General features: G+C 38.8%; 1 protein-coding gene across 1 annotated transcript; it reads left to right on the top strand.

Annotated features, from left to right (window-relative positions):
* ECHDC1 (ethylmalonyl-CoA decarboxylase 1) lies at positions 1–23,677 on the top strand. The gene is made up of 6 exons (XM_049771164.1): positions 1–161; positions 12,064–12,276; positions 13,526–13,668; positions 15,720–15,772; positions 16,574–16,654; positions 23,249–23,677. The coding sequence occupies exons 2-6, from the start codon at positions 12,066–12,068 to the stop codon at positions 23,652–23,654; spliced, it is 894 nt and encodes a 297-aa protein (XP_049627121.1). The 5' UTR covers positions 1–161; positions 12,064–12,065; the 3' UTR covers positions 23,655–23,677.

Here is a 23,677-nt window from a genome sequence, read left to right as displayed (position 1 = left end):
ATCCTCGCGGCGCGGCGGCGTGCCTTGCCTTGGGGTCGGGAACGGTCGAGATTTCGGCGCTATTGCACACGTCCAGCACTTTCCGCGGAGCCGCTGCCCCGGGCCGACTGCCCTCTGCTGGTGGTGGGGACGCGGTGCAAGGCGTCGCCACGGACCTGGAGGTGAAGGAGGTCGGTGGGGCCCAAGTGGAAGGAAAGCTCTCCTGGGAAAGTAGAAGTAGGAAAGACTGACATTTTCCAGAAAACAAGAGGGGCAGGATTTCAGCGTACTTCTTTATTTTATTATTTTATTTTATTTTATTTTTCAGGTGGGGACGGGGGGCCTACACCAGCTCTGCTCAGCGCTTCTTCCTGGCTCTGCACTCAGCTGGGTGTCAGAACTTGGCCCTCTGCCTTCAAGATTCGCACTTGACTGGCTGCACTATTTCTCCAGCCCTCAACGCACTCACTTTTCTTTTTTCTTTTTCTTTCTTTTTTTGTTTTTATTTTAGCCACTCAACGCACTAACTTTTCTAATTGGAATGCTCTTTAGGCCTTGAGCATGGTTCAGTTACAATCACAACTGGATAACTGCACTGAATTAAAACCAGTGGTTTCTTGAACGTAACTTTTTGGAACAGTTAACAGCAAACCCGAGCAATTTATATTTGTTTATTTGTTGGTTCATTCAAGTTAGAATTCTTTTGTGCCCCAATACTCCTTTAAAGCTGTACACATAGACATGCCAATCTAGAGTAGCCAATTAAGTTAATCGTTGAAAGGACAGAACTGATTAACCAGCCAGTTGAGATTGAATCTACATCGACTCTTCCCCCACTTCCTTTTTTTCTTCTTTCCCCCCTCCTGTTTATTTTTCTTGGAGGATCTCTTTTATCCCAAAGGGAACTGAGCTTGGGACCAGAGAAATAGTCCAGTGGCGGTTGCGTTACGTGAGGTTGATCTGGATTCAATGCTCTGCATCCCACAGGGTTCTGGGCACCGCCAGGAGTTATTCCCAATCAGAGAGTCTGGAGTAACCCCTGAGCATCACCGGGTCCAGAAATAAGCAAACACACACACACACACACACACACATACACACACACTAACCTCTGGAGTAACCCCTGAGCATTACCGGGTCCAGAAATAAGCAAACACACACACACACACACACACACACACACACACACACACACAGAGAGAGAGAGTAACCTCTGAGCATCATCAGAGGGGTCCAGAAATGAGCAAACAAATAATACACACACACATACACACACACACACACACATACACACACACACATCACTGAGCATCACTGGAGGAGTCTGGAAATAAGCAAACAACATAAATATAATGAGTTATTCCTAATGGCAGAGCCTGGAGTAACCCCTGAGCATTACTGGAGGGGTCCAGAAATAAGCAAACAACACACACACACACACACACACACACACACACACACACCAAAAAAGGCAAAATAAAATAAAACGAATTTGGTTAAGAATCACAGCGAAGCCTTTCCCTTGCTTGGCTTTCAGGGAAGGATATAAGAAACTGGGGGCGGGAGAAGTTGGAGGTCTAGTTCATTGTGACATCCAAACTGATGGGGAGGAGCTTTGTCACCAGATAATTCCATGAGTACTTCTTTGGGTACTTCACTGAGCCTTGCCTGGAAGATATTGAGGAGTGTGCACTGAGCTGGAAACTTAACTTTCTAAGAGGAATTGGAGTTCCAAAGGGGTGGCGGGGGTAATAAAGAAGGTAGGTGAGAACTGGTGTGTGGGCAACATCTTAACCTTCTTTTTGACATCACGGATTCTTAAGCCTAATAGAACCATATTATTTTCTGCAAAGGCCTTCTTAAACTGAGTCTCCTTGGGGGATTTAAGGAGCGAATGAATGCCCAGGGAGTGTGAATGAGGTTTAATAAGGTGTACAAATGTTTTGAGAACAGGCATTATTTATGTAATCTGGAGTTGTGAGAGGGCAGAGTTGGTGTTATGGTGAAGGTTAAACTACAGAGGCTTGGAATGAAGAGAAAACTTGAAGGAATTTAAGACTATATTTACTTAGACTGCAAGAGGGAGAAGGGAGTGAGCTTGGGCTGTGTGCCTTGAAACTTGAAAGGTAGGTTCTGTAATGCCAGAAACCAGATCAAACAGCTCAGATACTGACATTGTAAAATGAAGAATTTTAGATGTACTTGTGACATTTTCAAGAGAGTTTAAGCTAAATTGCTGCTCATTTGCTTTTGAATTGACTCATTGCTATGTAGCAATTTTTCAAAATAACCTTTTTTCCTGAAGAAAGTATAAAATTTTGTGAGACTTCAGAACCTTTATATTGCCTTGATTCTGAAAGAAATTCAAAATGCTAATTATTTGGCTCCTACAAAACCACAATTTAAGGCTTGCTTCACTCACTTGACCTTTCAAATACATACAGTATCTTATGCCTAACAGACTGTTATTACCCCAGCCTGAAATGTTTTTATGGTTTGGGACCATTTCCATCAGTACTCCTGCATCATTCCCTCTAGGAAACCGGAGGCTCTTGTGCTTATAAACCTTCTTCCTTGACCTTCAAAATATTATCTTATTTAGTCTCTTAATTGAAAAATAGGATTAGTGTTAGATTATTGTCAGATTCCTTGAATTGGGTCCCCAAACTTTGAGTCAGAAATATAATAGGATTAAGGTTTGTCCCCTTTTTCGTTTTTTGTTTTTTTTTCTTTTTTTGGTTTTTGGGTCACACCCGGCAGTGCTCAGGGGTTACTCCTGGCTCTACACTCAGAAATTGCCCCTGGCAGGCACGGGGGACCTTATGGGATGGGATTCGAACCACCACCCTTCTGCATGTCTTATCTCCAGCTATCTATCTCTCCGGCCCCTTTTTCTTTTTTCTTTTTTTTTTTTTGCACCACACCTTGTGGTGCTCAGGGGTTACTCCTGGCTTTGCACTTAAAAATCACTCTTGGCTGGCTTGGGGGACCATATGGGATGTCCAGATTCTAACCACCCCCTCTGACCTGGATCTGCTGCTTGCAATGCAACAAACACCCTACCACTGTGCATCTCTCTGGCCCCTGGCCCCCTTTTCTGACACTACTCTTGGTCATAGAGAAGGGAGTTAATGAAGGAAGTAAAGAAAGGAAGGCTGGTGAAATAGTACAATGGGTAAAGCGGTAGCTTTGCATGCTGTTTGCCCAGGTTTGAATTCTAGAAACCCAAATGTTCCCCTGAGCTCTTCTTAGAGTGTGGACCAAAAACAAAAACAAAAAAGGAAAGTTAATGGTTAAAGGGGACATGAAGAGAAAAGAGATATAATAAATTAATAGAAAAATTATTAAAGTATTATGAAGTTTCTGAGGAAAAATCAGCATGTCAAAGATGTCTAATGAAGCAAAACTTGCTGATAAGTGATATGTAAATTTTCAGTATTTTAATGTAAGGGGAGAGAGCTCTGGTAGTAGCATATCAATTGCTTTTTTGTTGATGAATGATCAATAATGTCTAAAGTATTCTTAACAATGACAGAAAACAGGTAATTTTCTTCTTTTTTAAAAAAAATAAACACAACTAGGAGTCACTTTTTATGTTGAGTCACACCTGGCAGCGCTCAGGGGTTACTTCAGGCTCTATGCTCAGAAATCACTCCTGGCAGACTCAGGGGACCATATGCCGGGATTTGAACCAATGACTTTCTGCATGCAAGGCAAACACCTTACCTCCTTGCTATATCTCCAGCCCCATAGGAGTCACCTTTGTTAGTGCTTAGAGACCACATAGAATGCTGGGATTTGAACCCAGGTTGGCCTTGTGCAAAGCAAAATGCCTTACCAATGTATTAGCTTCCTGGCTTCTAATATTTCATAATAGTTAAAAGTACTGGGGCTGGGTAGATAGTACAATGGTACAGCATTTGCCTTGTATGCAGCCAACCAAGGTTCATATCCTGCATTCCAAGAGGTCCCTGAACACTTTCAGGAGTGCCTCCTGACTGCAGAGCTAGGAGGAACTCCAAAGCATGTTGGCTCAAAAACAAAAGTTTTTGTTTTATTAAGTCTAACTCCTTATTTTTTACTTTAGCTTTTCCTTAAATTACTATGGAAAACAGGCACCTTATTTTTTAATGCTCTGTGTAAATCCTCAACAAATTTCTTTAGTAAGGTTCTTTTATACTGAATTCCTGATTATTGTAGAGATCAGGACTTTGTCCAAATTGAGTTTTCTATTAAGTTGTTTCTTCTCTATATAACTTATCCCTGGGGCAAAACTCATAGGGAGCATAGCCCAGGAAGAGCAACTTAGAATGTATGTTTTATTTATTTTTTTAACTCAGTTAAATGTTTCTTTTTTAATTTTATTTTAAATAATTTTTATTGTGACCATGTGAATTATATAAGTCTTTCACAGTTATATTTAAGGTACATAGTGACAATAAATTAGGGCCATTCCCACCATGAGTGTTGTCCTCCCTCTACCCCTGTTCCCAGCATGCATCCCATACCTCTCCCTTTTGCCCCCTGGACTGCTAGTATAACAGGTCCCCTTTGTATATAGCTTGTAGATTGGGTATCTTGATTCTGTTGGCATTGACTTTGGGTTTGGTCTGATCATTTTCCACTCAGTGTTCATGCAACTGTTTGCTCCTGGTACCATCCACTTTTTTTAATCCTCAATTTATGAGGTAGAAAAGATGATTCAAGTTCTGTGGTTCTGATGGGGGGAAAAAAAAGAAAGAAAGCTGGGAGGAGCTTGTCTAGAAGCTATAAATATAAATTTAAAAGAAAAAAGAATAAAACCCCAAAATAAAACAAGCAACAACAACCAAAAAAAAAAAAAAAACCACAACAAAAAATAAAAAAGGAAGGGGCCTGGTGTGGCAAGTTTTTTTTTTTTTTCCCCATAGGCACAGTAAGTATTCAGGAAATTAGAAAGAGAATTCCCTTGGCCTAAGAAATACAGAGTTTTTTCACCCTTATAGCATACTGTCATGGGAACAACTACAGGCTTCAGACATGCTCATTGTCAAACCCCAATGTCTTTGGTGCTAGTTGTGGTTGTCAAAATCAGTCCTCTGTAATTAGATCTTGGTATTTGCACAGGTTACATAGGATAAAGTCTAGGATAGAGTCTTTCCGTCTGGTTCCAGAAGTTCTGCTTAGTTGCAGTTGTCAAAGTCAGACCTCTAGAATTAGAGATCTTAATTTTTGCACAGACCAAAGGATGGAGTGTCTTGATTTCATCTTACCATTTGGTGATGAGGTAGGACAACCTACTCTTAGATCAAGTTGTTACTATTTCTTTGTCATCAAGATGTCATATCAACCTGGCACAAATTGGTTCTAGAGCTGTATTAGAAACTCCCTGGAAAGAGTTTGATTCCTGGTGCTGTTGCAGGGAACTGTGTCATTTCTAACGTTGGGATTTGGGGTTGGATGGTCACTGTCTGATCACATGAACATGACATTTTCAGGGTGGGAGGTGCCCCTGTATTATAAAATGTAGGTTCTTATCCCTAGTAGATAAGAGCTTGTTTCTATACATTTCCCCTCTTTTAGTATGCCTATGCAAAAGGGAACAGTGCCATATTATATTGCTGATACATTTGGGGGTAAGATTGACATGCTATATAATCTTTGTGCCCTGCTTTTGACCTGAGCTTTTCTGCCAAGCAAGACTTTTTCTTCTATACTTCATATCAAGCAGAACCAAATCAAGTGAAATTAAAAAAAAAAAAGGGGAGATGGAGGCTTCCTTTATATTTGGAAATAAACACAGTAGCTCTCCCCCTCTCTCATTCTCTCTTTCTCATCTCTCTGTCTTCCTTTTCCTTTCTCTCCCTCCCTCTCTTTTTCTTTCCCATTTTCCCTCTTCCTCTTCCTCCCTCCCTTTTTCTCCCTCTTTCTCCCTCCTCTCTACCCTCTCTATCTCTCTCCCCCTATCTCCCTCACTTCCCTCTCTCTCTCCCTTTCTCCCTCCTTTCCTCTCCTCTCCTGCCTCTTCCTGTATCTTTCTCTCTCCCTCTCTCATTCTCTCTTTCTAAAAAAAGGAAATAAACACACTAAGAAGTATAACTATTGAGGAATTAAACATACAAAAATATAGATATCCCCATTAAGTCTATTGAGATATTCTTGGGGGTGAGTGTGAAATCTAGGGCACATTTTCATCCCACATCTTGGTTTTACTGAGTTTGAGAAATGGTTTGCATCAGTAAGGGATCAGGTAGTATCCTTGAGCTAGAGGTCCTTCTAGAGCTGAATCTGGTAGCATGCATCATTCCACAATTTAGTGGGTGTCTGTGAGAAGAAGAGCCACATAGAATGAGTCAGCATGAGTGGTGGTTGCAGCTTCTTGCTGGGGCATGAGCTGTGGGACTGAGAGGGTGTCCTTTCGCTTTGGGGGCTGGGTGGTGGCTTATTGGGGCAGGAGGTCAGTCTCGGTACCGAATGAGTTAAGAATTGAGGGTATCTTTTGGTCTTTTGCCAGCATGGAGGTCAAAGGGAAGATGGCTGAAAGGAATTAAGACGCAGGGCTAGCTAAGAATGGCTGAATGCTTAATTGGTTATGATATAGGCCACACATGTGGTGGATAGGGTATGAATAAAACTGATACTTCTTGAACAAAAAAAGAATTGAGGGTAAAGAGGGTTAAATAGGGAGGGATAATGGATCAGGATTGAGGGACAAGAGTACAGAGGAGTTCTGAAGTGGGGGAGGAGGGATAATACATAGAGGGGCTATATACAATAGAGGCATGGATTGTTTAAGAACTGCAGATGAAGCGGGTTAACTAGGGGGAGATCAAGTATCAGGGTTGTGGGGTGAGAGGATAGAAGAGGATTTATAAGGTGGTAGACAAGGGGTGGGGAGGAAGGATATTATATAATAGGAACTATATACCATATAGGCAGGAATTATGTGCAATACAGGCTAGACAAGCATAGAGGAGTCTACCATGTATACACATATAGACAGATAGTGAAGATCTATTTGTAGGTTACAGTTGAAGGATTGACACTGTGGAATGGTTTAGAGCTCTTAAAAGAAAAAAATGAGCCCAGAATGTGGAGGTGGGTGGGAGTTTTCCAGTATCTAGGCAATTCATTCATGGTGGGGATAAACTTTGCTAGATAAAAGCTTCTGGAGTTAGATTATGCATAGAGCATTCTTATTACAATCATAATTTTATAATCAAGGATACTTAGCAATATGTTAGTGGACTCTGTAACAGGAATCTACCCCAAATTGTAAAAATATAGTCAATGAATGGGGCCTGTAACAAACGTTTAAGGTGTACATTTGCCCATTTTGATGATCTTTGCGAACATAAGCATTAAATCTATCAATCTTGATTTCTGTGGCATTGTGGTCTGAAAGGGTACTACTTGGTATAATTCTTATATTTGTGATTTTATGTAGGTTGGTCTTTTGTCCTAAAACATGGTCTATCCTAGAGAAGGTTACATGTGCACTTAAGAAGAATGTGAATTGGGGCCGGGTAGGTGGCGCTGGAGGTAAGGTGTCTGCCTTGCAAGCGCTAGCCAAGGAAGGACCGCGGTTCGATCCCCCGGCGTCCCATATGGTCCCCCCAAGCCAGGGGCGATTTCTGAGCACATAGCCAGGAGTCACCCCTGAGCGTCAAACGGGTGTGGCCCAAAAACCAAAAAAAAAAAAAAAAAAAAAAAAAAAAAAAGAATGTGAATTAAGCTTTTTGGGGATAGAAGGTTCTGTATAGATCCATTAGTCATATTCTACTTTCTAATTTAGGGCTCTTATGTCTTTGCTAGTGTTCTGCTTAGTGGATCTATCTAAAGGCGATAATGGCATGTTGAAATTTCCCACTGTTAACACATTTATTTCCATATGTTTCTTTAGGTTTGTGAACAAATACCCTTTATATTTTGCTGGTTCTGCATATGGTGCATAAATGTTGATCAACATTAGTACTTCTTGGTCTAATGTTTCCCTGATCAATAAGTAGTGTCCATCTTTTTCTCTGAGTACTTTGTTGAGGTTTAATGCAAATTGAGCTGATATAATTATGGCTGTCCCAGCCTTTTTTGTTTTCCAGCATCTTGTATAATTGTTTTCCATCCATTTACTCTGAGTCTGTGTCTATCCTGAAATTGTGTGTTTCCTGCAGGCAGCAGGTATCAGGGTTTTGTTTCCTGATTCAAGCCTCTACTCAGTGCCTTTTGATGGGAAAGTTTAGTCCATTACCATTGAAGGAATTTTTTGGGGGGTTGGGCCACACCCGGTGACGCTCAAGGTTACTTCTGGCTATGTGCTCAGAAATTGCCCCTGGCTTGGGGGACTTATAGGACACCAGAGGATAGAACTGAAGTCCATCCTAGGTTAATGCGTGCAAGACATATGCCCAACCACCTGTGCCACCACTCTGCCCCTACATAAATTATTGCTAGAGATGGTTGCTGTGCCAATATTGTGTAGAGTTACACAATATTGTGTAGTTGTTACAATTGGGGGGTTGGATCATATAGTTGATATTTGAGTAGTTCATGTAGTATTGGTTTGGTTAGCTTGAATATTGCGAGTTCCTTTTAGTCTGAGAATGTTTTAACCCTCCATCCCATTGTAAATGAGCTTTTTGCTGGGTAGTGGACTCTAGGTTGAATGTTTCTTTCACTCAAAAGTTTAAATATGTAATTCCATTATTTTATTGCCTGGATTGTTTCAAATGGAAGTCTGGTTTGATTTTTTATGTTCTTTCCTCTAGAGGGTTTTTTCTCCCTTACTGCTTTAAAGGGTCTCTCTCTCTCTCTCTCTCTCTCTCTCTCTCTCTCTCTCTCTCTCTCTCTCTCTCTCTCTCTCTCTCTCCCATTTTGATTATTATATGTCTTGCTGTTTTTCTGTTAGGGTCTACTTTTTTTTTGGCATTCTTTTTGCCTCTTAGATTTGTACAGCAGCATCTTTCCAGAGAGTGGGAAAGTTCTCTTCTTTTATCTCCCTCACTAGTTGTTCATCTTTCCCTTTTCCCTTTCCTTTGTAATACCTATAAGTTATAAATTGTTTCTTTTGTCTTTGTTCATTAAGTACCTACATTTTTTTTAATCTTTTGTCTTTTGTTTCCTTATTGACTTCTTTGTTGTTGATGGTTTGTAGTTTTTCTTCAGGTTCCTCTATGTGATTCTTCAATTGTATAATTCTGCTATTAGGGTTTGCTAACCTGTTTTTTTTTTTATTTCCCTTAACTCCATCTTCCGTTACAGTTCTTCTTTGAGTTGGTTGAATTGTTCACCTATAGATTTCTTTATTTTTTGGGTTTGGGCCACACCTGGTGACGCTCAGGGGTTATTCCTGGCTATGCACTCAGAAATCGCTCCTGGCTTGGGGGACCATATGTGATGCTGTGGATTGAACCCAGGTCTCTCCTGGGTCAGCTGAGCAAGGCAAATGCCCTACTGCTGTACTATCACTCTGGCCCTTAGTTTTCTTAATTTCTCAGGCTAGTGATTCCTTAATTTCTATTGCTAAGATATTCATTGCTGATTTTAGGTCCTCATCTTTTGGGCTCATGTGTTTTTGTGGATTTGGAAACTTGCTAGGATTTTCTCCATTTCCCCAGCTACTAGTGTCTTCTTAGTGTACCCACCCATATTTCTTTGCATGCAATGATATCTTTGATTATTGTTTCATCAGAGGAATTCCTTTCCTGTACTCTGGGGTCCCAGTGAGTATTGTTATTACTTTTGAATTCATTGCCCAATCATTTGTCTGCTATTATTATCTTGAGGCAATTTTCATTTTTCTGCTGTTTTATGAAGGTTTTTTGTATGTCTTGAAGATCACTGATTTTTGTTCTGAGCTACTCTTATTCTGCTGCTAAGACCTTTCAGTGAGTGTTTTATTTCACCTGCCGAACCCTTCAGTTTTATCATTTGTGCTTTTATATACTCTTGAGTTTTATATTTTGTGCTTTGCATTATATCTTTGTTCTCTTCAACATTTCCTCTTTAAACTTCATACTCTGGGCTGTGCTGAAAGTATAGAGATATGGCTCTAGCCTTGATTGTGACTTACTTGGGTTCAATCCCTGGCATCTATTATGATCCCCCCAAGCACTTCCAGGATCAATCCCTGAGTGCAGAGTCCAGAGTAGCCCCAGAACAATGCTGGATGTATGGCCCAATAATAAATAAAAATAAAAACAAGACACAAAAATAAATTTTTATTAGAAAGAGTGTGTAACTGGTTTTTTACTACTTGAGTGTTAAGGGATAATAGAATCATTGCTCACAAGATGTAGTGGGGTTTAATCTTACTTTCCCATTGTGACTTTTACAGTAAGGAGTTGCTACTTGTTTGTTTTGTGCCTACATGCCGAGTTAAAATGTCAGTTTTTGCTGACTGTAAGATATGAAGAAATTAAATAATGAGTGGGCCCCTTAATGGCAGGGATCCAGACCTGAGGCACAAATGTTGGTGGTTTATGTATATTGTTTCCTAATCAGTATGTCTTCAGGGGACACACTGTTTAGTCTTGGGACACAGATTGGGATGGAGCCAAGCTGGCACCAATAACCTCTTTCCCTTTTCACAGGAGGACAGAATGGTGAGTGGCTCCTGTATACTGATCTGATGCAATTTTTTAAGAACAAATCTTATTGGAAAAGCTCTAGAGTGCTAAGAACTATGTCTTTGTCAAGTAATCTCTGGGCTCACAGTTAGGTTTCAAGTTTTATTATCTTTTAGGCAGTTATTTTTTACTTAGATTGCCACTAGCCTACTAACTCATCTTTGTTATCACATGCATTTAATTTTAAAAATACTTGAGGAAAGTAAACGTGGGTTGTATATGACATTGAGAGGTGGGAATTAGAAGAAATGAGATTGCAAAAATATAGGCAATTTAAAAAATATAGTCAGTAGCTGATAATCTATGCTACTTTCTCTGTGCATGTTATAAAGTTACAGAAATTAGAAGTGTTTACAGAAGGGGCCAGAGTGGTGGCGCTAGAGGTAAGGCATCTATCTGCCTTTCAAGCACTAGCCTAGGATGGACCAGGATTCGATCCCTGGCATCCCATATGGTCCCCCCAAGCCAGGAGCGTTTTCTAAGCACATAGCCAAGAATAACCCCTGAGCGTCAATGGGTGTGGCCCCAAAACAAAACAAAACAAAGTGTTTATAGCAGGGTCCACAGTAATAATACTGTTGGTAGGGTGCTTGCCTTGCATGATTGCTCCTTAGCACCCCACCCTTGGCTCAGTCCTCTGAGCCCTGTAGGAGTGATCCTTGAGTCACAGTCAGGAATAAAAGCCCTGAACACCACCATCTATGCCCTCTCCAAAATAAATTAAAAAAACACACACACACAAAAACAAGAAATCCCAAAAACCTTAGGCAAACTGATCCTAAGGGTCAAGATAGTTGTTAATCTTATTTGGATTTGTGACTTAAAGGATACACAATGGATTTCTGAGATTCTTGCCTTGTTGTTGAATCTGGATGCTATTTACTTTAGTGTATTCACCAAGAAAATTCATTAACTTGTATTCTATGATGTCTATATTACTTTGATTATGTTTTATGTCATTAAAAATGCTTACATGAGGAGCCAGAGAGTAGCACAGAGATAGGACATTTGCCTTGCATGTGACCGACCTGGGACGAACCCAGATTCAATCCCCAGCATCCCACATGGTCCCCTGAGCCTTCGAGGATCTCTTTCTGAATGCGGAGCCAAGAGTAACTCCTGCTCAAAAGCCAAGAAAAAATTTAAGAAATGCTTACATGAGAAGTATAGCCTATTGGTAGAGATTATTTTACCCAGGATATTTATATATAGTAAGTTAAGAAGTTAAGTGACAGAATCCTGTGGAACAAAAGAATACTTATTTTTTGTCCATTATTTTTATATGGGCTCTTCTTCAAAGGCTCTTCCAGTAGTTTTCAGAAGGCAAGAATAATGCTAAGGAAAATTCTTTTAGAGAGTGGTATTGTAATATTTTTCAAAAATGTAAAAATAAATTCCTCCTAGAGACTGTTTTCAAGGTGATTTTGGACTGAATTTATTTTTACATTTGGATTATTACATACTTACTTGTCTTTTCCAGAAATGGCAAATCTTTTGAAGACATCATCCTTAACTGTTAGGACAAAGTTGCTACATCAATCAGCACTTTACAATACATCTCATGGCTTCCACGAAGAAGAAGTTAAAAGAAAACTACTGCAGTTCCCTGGTGGATCTATTGACCTTCAGAAGGAAGACAGTGGCATTGGTATTCTTACATTGAATAATCCTAGTAAAATGAATGCTTTCTCAGGTATTGTATATCTTTCTTTTATTGTTTTGTTGTGTTTTTGTTTGGGGGCCACACCCAGCAGTTCTTAGGGATTACTCCTGGCTTTGTGATCAGAAGTCACTCCTGGCAGCCTCGGGGGACTATATGGGATGCTGGGGATAGAACCAGAGTCTGTCCTGGGTTGTCTGCATGCAAGGCAAACACCCTACCACTTTGTTATCACTCTGAACCCTGTACATCTATCTTTTTGCTAGGTAAAAAATAAAATAAAAATCTAACCTATTACATGATTCTATTCCTCCTCTGGTGACAGAATTTGTGGTACTTTTTTGTAGAAAAAAATAAAATCACCAAAAAAGTCACACAAACTGCTTTCATATTTTATTAATATTTTTAGTGATAGAAAAAAGTCCATGTGCATAGATGTTGATGAAAAGGAAACAGATTTGTCTTGATTGTGGGCCCCAGGGCAACTTGAGGACTACCAGAACTGTACCCACTGATTCTCAGGGATGGTCAGTTGCCCACAAGGCATTTGCACTTTAACCCCTTACTTCTCTCCCCAACTCCATCATTGGAACTTTTGTTTTGTTGTTATTTTTTGATTTTTGGGCCACTAGTTTGTGTTTAGGGATTACTCTTGGTGGTGCTTTGGAAACCATCATAGAGTACCAGGGATCGAACCCAGATTCACCATGTGCAAGGCAAAGACCCTCCCTGTTGTACAATAGCTCTGGCACCTCTTATTTTTTGTAATTCGAATATAATTCGAATAATCTTTGAAAATATAACATTTGTCTACTTGTTAACCCTTTCTTAATGCTTAGTTTCTGATTACTACGTTCTGTTTGTATATGGCAGTCCAAGGAGCCTAAGGAAAGGCTCTTGTCTTAGAAGAATTCTGTAATTAAGCCTTAGAATTCTTTTTTGCATGTATGGTTAATTTTTCTGGGTCAAAGCTTGAATTCTAATTATATCATAATGATATTAGCTAAGGATTAAAACATAACCTTACTATTGAGCACTGGTATGTCAAAGTGGTTTTAGTAATCTGTCAGCTTTGTAATATCATGGAGGTAAAAGATACTCTTCAATAGCACATGAACTTTGTCCCTTAATATTAACTTAATAAGATACTTGATAGACATTCAGAAAATATTTGTAAGATATTTAACCTAAGCATCCTGTTTGACACGTCACAGTTGCTAAATTGTTTTCATTTACCAGTTTTGTATGTATTTGTGATTGCCCTGTTTCCCTTTTCTGTCAGGTGTAATGATGTTACAACTTCTGGAAAAAGTGATTGAATTGGAAAATTGGAAAGAAGGGAAAGGAATCATTGTCCGAGGAGCAAAAAATACATTCTGCTCAGGATCTGATCTGAATGCTGTGAAGGCACTAGGAACCCCAGAGGCAAGTGTTGCATGACTTCTGCTGAATTCTGTATGGTTTATAGTTTATCAGCGTTTCATTTATTTACATAAGTAAAATATATGATAGCAGTTATTATGTTTACTATGATAGTATTATGATAGCAACCTTCAAGCCTTCAAGGTGACAGTTGTAATTTTGCTTCTAAACTAAGAATTAAGGTATAGTAGTAATGTACCAGTACAAAAAAATTGAGGGAGAGGGAATATTAGAAATAACTAAAGTTCATTATTAAAGCCACTAAGATATGAATTTTTTTTTTGTTTTTGTTTTTGGGTTACACCCTACAGCGCTCAGGTTACTCCTGGCTCTGCACTCCAAAATTGTTCCTGGCAGGCTGGAGACCATATGGGATGCTGGGAATTGAACTGGGGTTGGTCCTGTGTTGGCTGCATCTAAGGCAAATGCCCTACTGCTATACTATCGCTCCAGCAAGATATGAATTCTTAAGAAAAAATGATTTGTTTTGGGGTCATCTCTTCTTCTAGTAGAGGTGTAATTCTATTGATAAGGGGGTCAGTTCTGTACCGTGGATCAAATCTGGGTCTTCTACTTACTAAGCTTGCACTTCAGCCCTTTTGTGCAATATATCTTGCGCAGTGATTTTTTTTTTAAATGGAACTTAAAATTTAATTCTTTTAAATGGAATCCCTTTAGCATATAACGATAAAATGTATGTTATTTAAGAAGCCAGCCTTTGTTTTAACAATAAGCTTTAATAAATGGTAACAATGAAAAGACTGTTGCTATTGAATTATAATAGAAATAGAAATTACATAATATAAATTACTATAATGAAATATCAGTTATCTTGTCATTTCTCCTAAAACTTGTTTTTCTTGAATTCATCCACTCCTTTATTCATATTCTTCTTCTAGGTTAGAAGAGATAAATGAAAAGGGAAAAATGATTTTTTGTTATTAGTTGTAGATAGGGGGTATATGTAGGTAGTACTGTCTTTCTAAGTAGAAAACTATCCTTTAAGTCTTGTTTCCAAATTAGCTAGTAAGAATAGTACACATACTACAGTATCTATAACCACCAACATTTATTGGTATAAGTTTGGGCCATACGCTTGATGGTACTCGGGCTAATCCAGTCTGTACTCAAAGGTCACTATTTTTTGTTGTTGTTTGTTTTGGGGCCACCTAGTAGTGCTCAGATAAGAGTTAAACTTCTGGCTCTGTGCTCAGAAATCACCCCAGGAGGTGCTGAGACCATATGGATTCCCCAGAATTGAACCTGATCTGTTGTGTTGTGTTCAAGGCAAGTGCCTTACCCACTGTCATTTCATTCTGACTCCTATGGGGCACTTTTTTAAAAGTAGTTGGCCCCTTAAGAAGTTGGTTTTAAGTGCTGGAAGTAATGTAGGGAAAAGGTACCCTTATTCATTGTTGAGACTATCAGGTCTAAAGGAAATAATATATAGACTTGCTTAAGAAATAGGTTTGGGAGGGCTGGTGGCACTAGAGGTAAGGTGCCTCTAGCCTAGGACGGACCTAGGATCGATCCCCGACATCCCATGTGGTCCCCCAAGCCAGGCGCGAATTCTGACCTCATAGCCAGGAGTAACCCTTGAGCGTCATTGGGTGTGGCCCAAAAACCAAAGGGGAAAAAAAAGAAATAGGTATTGAACTTCTTAAGTGAGCACAGACTCATACTACATTGCCTTTCAGACAGGAGCAAATAATTTTCAATGAAAGACTCACTCAAAGGGTCAGAGTGATAGCATGGCGGTAGAGTGTTTGCTTTGCATGTGGCCGACCCAGAACGGATCCTGGTTCAATCTCCAGCATCCCATGTGGTCCCCCCTCCCCCGCCCCACAGCCTGCCCAGAGCGATTTCTGAGAGCAGAGCCAGGAGTAACCCTCAACTCCCCTCCCCCCAGTTGTGGCCCAAAAACCAAAAAGAAAATAAAAAGACTCACTCAAAAGTTATCTTTTTTGCTTCTATTATTTTGTTAATTCCAAAAGTGTTTTTTTTTCTCTTAAATGCTTTAATCATACCTTTGTGTTTACTTTTCTTATTTAAAGGATGGAATGGCCTTGTGTATGTTCATGCAAAACACCTTAACAAGATTTATGAGGTAATGCATCTTTTTTTATAAAATATGATTACTCTAAAACCCAAAATGTATTTTTATTAGTACAATTTTTGTATCAGGTAAAATATATTAGCTTATTTTTAAGTTACCTTTATTCTTATGCTATTCCTTTATATAACAGAGAATAGTGGGGCCAAAGAAATAGCACAGTAGTAGGGCATTTGCCTTGCAAGCAACCAATGCAGGACGGACAGTGGTTCGAATCCTGGCATCCCATATGGCCCCCGAACCTGTCAGGAGTGGTTTCTGACTGCAGAGCCAGGAGTAACCCCTGAGCGCTGCCGGTGTGACCCCAAAACCAAAAAAAAAAAAAACAAAACAAAACAAAAAAAACAAAAAGAAACCCAAAATAGAGAATAGTAATTTATTGAATTCATTAAATACATGCACAGAGTTTTTAAATATTTGGTCGAGAAGTGTTTTAAAAATAGATGTAAAATAGGAATTTAAAGCAGTCATTCTCTTTATGAGCTTATATTACTAGCTATATTGAAGTAGAAATATAGGTTATGCAGAAAAAGGTAACTAGAAGAGACTTGCTATTTTCTAGTAATATAGTGTACTTTCTCTCATGATAAACTATCCCTTTTAGTGTATTTGCTATTATAAATGTAATAAAAAGTTTATTTGATTATATTTGTTATCTTAAAAATAACCTAGATAAAATATTAATAAATATTCAATATTTAATTTTTATTATTTATTAATTAATAATATTTAATAAAATAAAAATGTAGATAAAATATTAACATTCCACTTTTCTGTTTTCTTTTAAATATATAGACTTCCTTTAATAAGTGTTGCTCTGATTCAAGGTCGGGCATTGGGTGGAGGAGCAGAATTTACTACAGCGTGTGATTTCAGGTAGGATGGAGATGTATCCTCTTAGCTTAAATGTAGTTTATATATGCTCATTATATATATGTATATATATATATATTTTTTTTTTTTTTGGTTTTTGGGTCACACTCGGCAGCACTCAGGAGTTCCTCCTGGCTCTGTGCTCAGAAATTGCTCCTGGCTGGCTCAGGGGAGCATATGGAGTGCAGGGATTCAAACCACCGGTCCATCCTGGGTCAGCTGTGTGCAAGGCAAACGCCCTACTGCTCTGCTATCTCTCTGGCCCTTATATGCTCATATTTTATGGAATCTTATCTGACATTTCATTCATGACCTCTGACTTCGAACCTCTGGCTTTGTTGTTTGTTTGTTTTGACCACACCTGGCAGCGCTCGAGGTTACTCCTGGTTTTTGCTCAGAAATCGCTCCTGGCAGGCTTGGGGACCATATGGGATGCTGGGGATTGAACCTGGATTTTTCCCGGGTCGGCTACGTGCAAGGCAAACGCCCTACCGCTCTGCTATTGCTCCGGCCCCAGAACCTGTTTTTGAAGGAGTTATTTCTATCTATTTTCTGTTTCAATAGAAGCTTTTGTGTCTTAGAATATTTCTTCTGGGGCTATAGCAATAGTACAGTGGGTAGTATTTTCAGCTTGCACAGCTTCACCCTGGGTTCAGTCTACCGAGAACATCAGTAGCAATCCCTGACTGCAGCAGATTCAGGAGTAAACTCTGAGCACTACAGGATGTGGATCCAAAATCAAACAAACACAAATAACCAAAGGACTTTCTTCTGATTTCAGATGTACTTTTGAGAAGGACTTATCTGTTAATTTTGTGTCATACCATAAAAAGTGAGATGGGTCAAGAATTCTTTTTTTTTTTTTTTTTTTTTTTTTTTGGTTTTTGGGTCACACCTGGCAGTGCTCAGGGGTTATTCCTGGCTCCAGGCTCAGAAATTGCTCCTGGCAGGCACAGGGGACCATATGGGGCGCCGGGATTCGAACCGATGACCTCCTGCATGAAAGGCAAACGCCTTACCTCCATGCTATCTCTCCGGCCCCATAACTAGGGTCAAGAATTCTAACATGATCACAACTAAAGCCTTTTCATTTCTACCTCAGAGAAACTATTATCCTGAATCTATAATTATAATTTACCTCAGATTTATTTAACAAGTTGCTCCCTTATTTTTGTATTTCATAAATGGAATCACATAGAAATGTGAGGGAAAAGGCAATAAGCTAATTCATGCAGAGTACAATTTTGTATTTTTAGTTTTATAATCTGTGACTTACGTTTCAGATTACCATTTAAAATATATGATTTTGTGTACTGCTAAAAATATTATAACGTTACTATCTGGGGACTTGAGGGACAAAGTAATTGTACATGGGTTCTGTTATATTTTTCTTAATGTTCTTTGGCTGAAAATTCAAAATTAAGGTATCAGAGGTATCAGCAAGGGGACTTCTGAGGATTCTGTTTATGGGTGATTGTCCTTCCACTGTAACTTTACCTTGTCCTCTTTCTTTGCATCTTTGTTCTAATAATTAAAAATAAAAAAATTAAAAAATATATATAATTTTGTATTCACAGAGTGATGTTAAAATAAGTTTGCTCTATAAGAGGATTTACAAAGATCCTAGTTGTCTTGAAAACTAATACTAATTGGAGCAGAATCTAGTGAGTGAAGTGACCATTTCACTTGATAGTGCCCTCTGCTGTCATAAGTGTAAATTGCACCAGCTTGCTAATTTTTGTTTTAAGAAAAGGAAACATTGATGATCCTTGATGAAGCTAACTAGAAAATGTTCTGCAGCGACCGGAGAGATAGCATGGAGGTACGGCGTTTGCCTTGCATGCAAAAATGACGGTGGTTCAAATTCTAGCATCCCATATGGTCCCCCGAGCCTGCCGGAGGCGATCTCTGAGCGTAGAGCCAGGAGTAACCCCTGAGCACTGCCAGTCGTGACCCAAAAACCAAAAAAAAAAAAAAAAAAAGTTCTGCAGTGAAGTGACTAAATGTTTTTATCCTTTAACCTGTAATCAGGTACTTGTGAAATAATTTAAATATTTTATAAATTATTTTAATGTTGTAATATAGTTTAAGAAGTAAGTTGCATAACTGTTATTACACCAGCACACTCTGTACATAAAAGCTAATTTAAATGAAGCCCTACAGATGTTCTTAGGAGAAAGACTAACATAGTCTAGTTTTATTCTGAAGCATTTTATTTAGACTTTTATATAATCTTCCACACTAATTTCTGATCTGTGGAGATAGTGTTTAATTAAAGGCAAAAAACTATAGGAAAAAATGATCAGAGGCTGTTACCTTTTAATACTGCTAATTTGTCTTGTGTTATTACTAAAATAAAGGAAGCATCACGTGTGCTAATTAAGTGTTACATGGTTGAGGATCCTGGCCTCATTTTACATCTAATATTATACCCCATACATTCACATTGCTTCCAGTGTAGACATGTTCATTTATAGACCAACTTTTTTGGGGGAATGGTTGTACTGGGGATCTCAAAGCAACACCAAGAGCACAGGGGCCTGTAGGGCTGCACCCAGCAATGCTTAGAATGTGATGCTAAGAACTAGCATTACATATAAATAACATGTGCCCTGACTATTAAACTGTCTTCTTTCCCCAGATCTGTAGTGTTTTGTTTTCGTTTTTGGGCCACACCCGGTGACACTCAGAGATTACTTACTCCTAGCTATGTACTCAGAAATTGCTCATGCTCAGGGGTTACTCCTGACTATGCACTCTGAAATTGCTCCTGGCTTGGGGGACCATGTGGGATGCTGAGGAATCGAACCGTGGTCCATCCTAGGTCAGCCCCGTGCAAAGCAAATGCCCTACTCTCTGCCACTGCTCCAGCCCCAGATCAGTGTTTTTCAACCTTTATACATTTGCAGATGAATCTATGGGTCCGTGGTTGAGGAATGGGTGTCTAGAAAACTACTTTATACGGCCTAACTAGCAGAAACACTACTGTTTTTTGTAGTGGTTAGAATAGTTTTTGTTTGTTGGGGATTTAGGGGTTATACCAGTGGTGCTTGGATGTTTCCCAGTATCAAACCCATGCAGCACCTGTGCTCAGCTGTTTGAATTCTCTTAGTAGTTTACTATGTGTTAGGCGATGAGGCTATACGATATATTTATATTTCTAAATAAAAGTTTAGTGTTCTGCTTGTTTTATTATAGATCTAACTGAAACATTTCACATTTAGTTTTTCTCCCCTTGAGACACATTCAGTACTGCTCAGCAGCCATTCCTAGAGTTGCTCAGGAGTCTTCTGGTGGTGCTCAAGATTTGAGCAAGGGTCACAGTTGCTGTAGCCACAGGAAAAGCAAGAGCTGTACATCCTGTACTCTCTACCCCCACACTCCTTTTTTTTCCTTCATCATTTATGACCACAGTCCCTCTAAGCTCCTGTTTATTTCTGGTTATCAGACCACATGCAGTGGTATTCAGTTGCTCCAAGCAGTGCTTGGGGGACCAAGTAGTATTTAAGTCTTCTAGTATTTTATATTGTACATATATTATATATGCTGTATATATGTGCATTATGTCTATATACAACTACACACATTTACACAAGCACAAATATATGCATATAAATAAAACACCCCCAATGCATCTCAATCATAAAAAAAAGACAACTCATTCCAGTTCTGATGTCTCAGTGCAGTAATTCATTTTACTTCTAGAAGTAAATTGTGTATAATCCAATAAGGTCTATCAGAAAGCAATTTCTCTTCTTTTTTTTTTTTTTTTTTTTTGTTTTTTTTTGTTTTTGGATCACACCTGGTGATGCTCAGAGGTTAATCCTGGCTATGTGCTCAGAAATTGCCCCTGGTTCAGGGGACCATATGGGATGCTGGGGATTGAATGGCGGTCCTTTCTAGGTCAGTCGCTCACAAGGCAAATGCCCTACCACTGTGCCACTGCTCTGGCCAGCAATTTCTATTTTGAAGTATATTGGTAATAGGCTATTTTCCTCATATTATCTTCTAAAATTAAAATTTTTATATTTACACCTTACACTTAAATTGAGTCTTATGAAAGCTTACATCTGAATTTTAGGTATCTTTCATTGAGCTGTCCTGTTTTATAGATTGATTTCAAAATTAAAACATTTATATTGATTTTCTGGTTATATGTACTAATAAATGTTAAATATAGGGAACCATGGTGATAGAGGGCTAGAGCACATGCTATGTATGAATGCAGTGTGCGAGCCTCAGGCTTGATTCCCCAGCACCTCATTGCCCTCTATAAATAGTGTTGAGTGACTCAAGCATCACAGGATATGACCCCAAAATAATGATATATAACATCAAATTATAATACATCAATTCTATTATATTCCATTTAGTGCTATGTAATAGATTTGATCTTAAAAAGTTATCTTTTAAAAGATTGTCTCAATTTGAAGTAAAAAAATAAAACAAGAACAAATATATTTAAAATGAAGAACAACTGAAGTTAAAAAAACTAAATACCAGTATTTCAATGGGAATTATAGGCCAGCTTTTGGTGTCCTGTAGTGTGAAGACCCACCCTACATGAGGCTTAGAGTAGCCAAGAAACAGGAGGGGAGTTGAGAGTGTGGCGCATATCCCACACCTGTGCAATATAGGCATGGGTGAGTTGGCCATTAATCAGGACAGAGACAGCAAAGACACCCAGCAAGCTGAATAATGTCCTTGGTGGGCTACATCTGCCTCACGGGCTGTAGTTTGAGGACCCCTGGTCAAGATGGCATTCTTCACACAGAAATATGTTGCCAAGGTTGACTATATTGTCATAGTAATTTATCCAACACTGTTTAAATTTTATGTCACCTGATCTCTAAATACCAGTAGTTAATTTTTGATCTTTTACTTTATGCAGTATGCATAATTTTGGGTTAGATTGAGATTACAAATTTGCTCTTTATAAAAATCTTTTATTTAATCCTACCATTTCCTTGATTATTTGCCCCTAAACACAATTGTTCATTTAGAGGCAAGATTTTTCCTTGTAGGAATTCACAGCTGTGAAATGAACATTGTGAAAATGAACATCTCTGTCCCATTGGATTAATAAATAGCTTTTGTGAGACTTCTCCATTGAACTATTTCTATTTAAAGGGTCAGAGACTCATAAGTCTATGGTCCTTGATACTGATAGACCCAGACAGACCACCTGCAACTGAGCACCGACCACTTTGGAAAGCTGATCTTCAGAGTTTTTGTCAATAGTTTGAAAGCAGTCATTTTTCTTAAAAGGTTAAAATTCTGCTATTACTTATACAAATTAAGATTTTAAGATAAGTTTCTCAATTAGCATAGTCAAAATAAAACTCAAGACAGCATAGCTAAGCACTATAGCAAACAACCTAAATATTTTTAGTATACAAATATTTAGTGGGCAAATGTAAAGTCTTATACTGTCATTTCTTTGCTGCTCCTTTATCATTCCTTCTTTTTAATTTTCTACTCACAAAAATCTCTCAAGATATCAGGAAAATGAAACATGGCTAAAGGAATTCACTGACCTCGGTCCTGTCAACTTTAATGCTAGTGATAGCACAGCAGGATGCCTTGCACACAGCTGACCTGGGTTTGATCCCCAACATCCCATATGGTGCCCTGAGCCTGTCAGAAGTAATTTCTGAGTACAGACACAGGAGTTAACCCCTGAGCGCTGCTGGTTGTGGCCCCAAAACAACAACAAAAAAGAAACTAATCTAAAATCAGGGGTCTCAAAATCGCGGCCCATAGGCCGCAAACGGCTCTCCAAACATTTTGTGGCCCTGCCCTAGAGGAATCTTTTTTTGTTTTAGTTGTTTGGGTCACACCTCCCAATGTTCAAGGCTTACTACTGACTTTGCACTCAAGGATCACCCCGACTTTGCCTCCTGCGGCCCCCAGGTAAACTGAGTTTGAGACCCCTGGTCTAAATGCTGGCTCTATCATTTACCTATTTCCCTTTTTGTAAAATAAGATCATTTCTATATTTCATATAGTTGTCCCAAAGACTAGATTGGTTCTTTAGGTTGATGCATAAATGCATTTATTCTAATAAATCAACCAGGGCATTGCTCAGAAAATAAATTGGATGCTAATCACTTGTTGCCTCCTCTAAATGGCTTTCACATTTAAAAAGCTAAACTTCAAGGTACCGACAGTGCCTCTGATTTCATCTCCTGTTAATCTATGTTTACTCTACTTCAACTACTACTTCAAGGGCTGGCATTTGAATTCCTTTCTTCTGGAACATATTCATCCCAGCTTTTTACATCCTCACTCACTGGAGCTGTTGGGAGTATTCAGAGGCCTTCTCTATTTAAAAGTAACACGCCTCAACACACACAACCTCAACTTCCAATAATCTGCCTTGTTTTTAAATTTTAGGCTGCAACTCATGCTAAAAAAAATATGAGAAAAAATAAGGACAGCAAAAATGTCTTTAGAAAGAAGTATTTAGTACTGTGTAATAAATTGAATTTAGGCTGTGACTTTCTGTACAATGGTTTTTATATAACATTTGTAGATTTCAGGTCAGATCATGAATAAGTTCATTATAAACAAGTTTTCCCTTTTTTCTCTTTTCAGATTAATGACTAAAGAAAGTGAGATCAGATTCGTCCATAAAGAGATGGGCATAGTACCAAGCTGGGGCGGTGCTACTCGGCTAGTTGAAATAATCGGCAGTAGACAAGCTCTCAAAATCTTAAGTGGAGCCCTCAAACTGGAGTCACAGAAAGCTTTGAACATAGGAATGGCTGACGAGATCTTAAAGTCCTCTGATGAAAATGAATCACTGGAAGAGGCACAAGAGTGGTTAAAGCAATATATTAAAGGGCCACCAGAAGTTATTAGAGCTATGAAAACATCTGTCTCTTCAGTCAAGCAGCTTTGTTTCGAAGAGGCACTGCAGACTGAAAGAGATCTTGTAGGTTCAGTTTGGGGTGGACCTGCAAATTTAGAGGCTATTGCCAGAAGAGGAAAATTTAAATAATTTTTAAAAGTAAACTCTATTAA

This window comes from Suncus etruscus, chromosome 4, assembly GCF_024139225.1.
Source record: "Suncus etruscus isolate mSunEtr1 chromosome 4, mSunEtr1.pri.cur, whole genome shotgun sequence".
Classification (NCBI taxonomy): Eukaryota; Metazoa; Chordata; class Mammalia; order Eulipotyphla; family Soricidae; genus Suncus; species Suncus etruscus.
The sequence above is the reverse complement of the archived record's forward strand: the minus strand, read 5'-3'. Positions and strand labels throughout refer to the sequence as shown.

Excerpts from the sequence above, each read along its gene's own strand:
- ECHDC1 (XM_049771164.1), top strand. The coding sequence starts at position 12,066 with ATGGCAAATCTTTTGAAGACATCATCCTTAACTGTTAGGACAAAGTTG. Across the intron at positions 13,669-15,719 it reads AGGCACTAGGAACCCCAGAG|GATGGAATGGCCTTGTGTAT; the intron begins GCAAGTGTTGCA and ends TCTTATTTAAAG. Across the intron at positions 15,773-16,573 it reads ACCTTAACAAGATTTATGAG|ACTTCCTTTAATAAGTGTTG; the intron begins GTAATGCATCTT and ends TTAAATATATAG.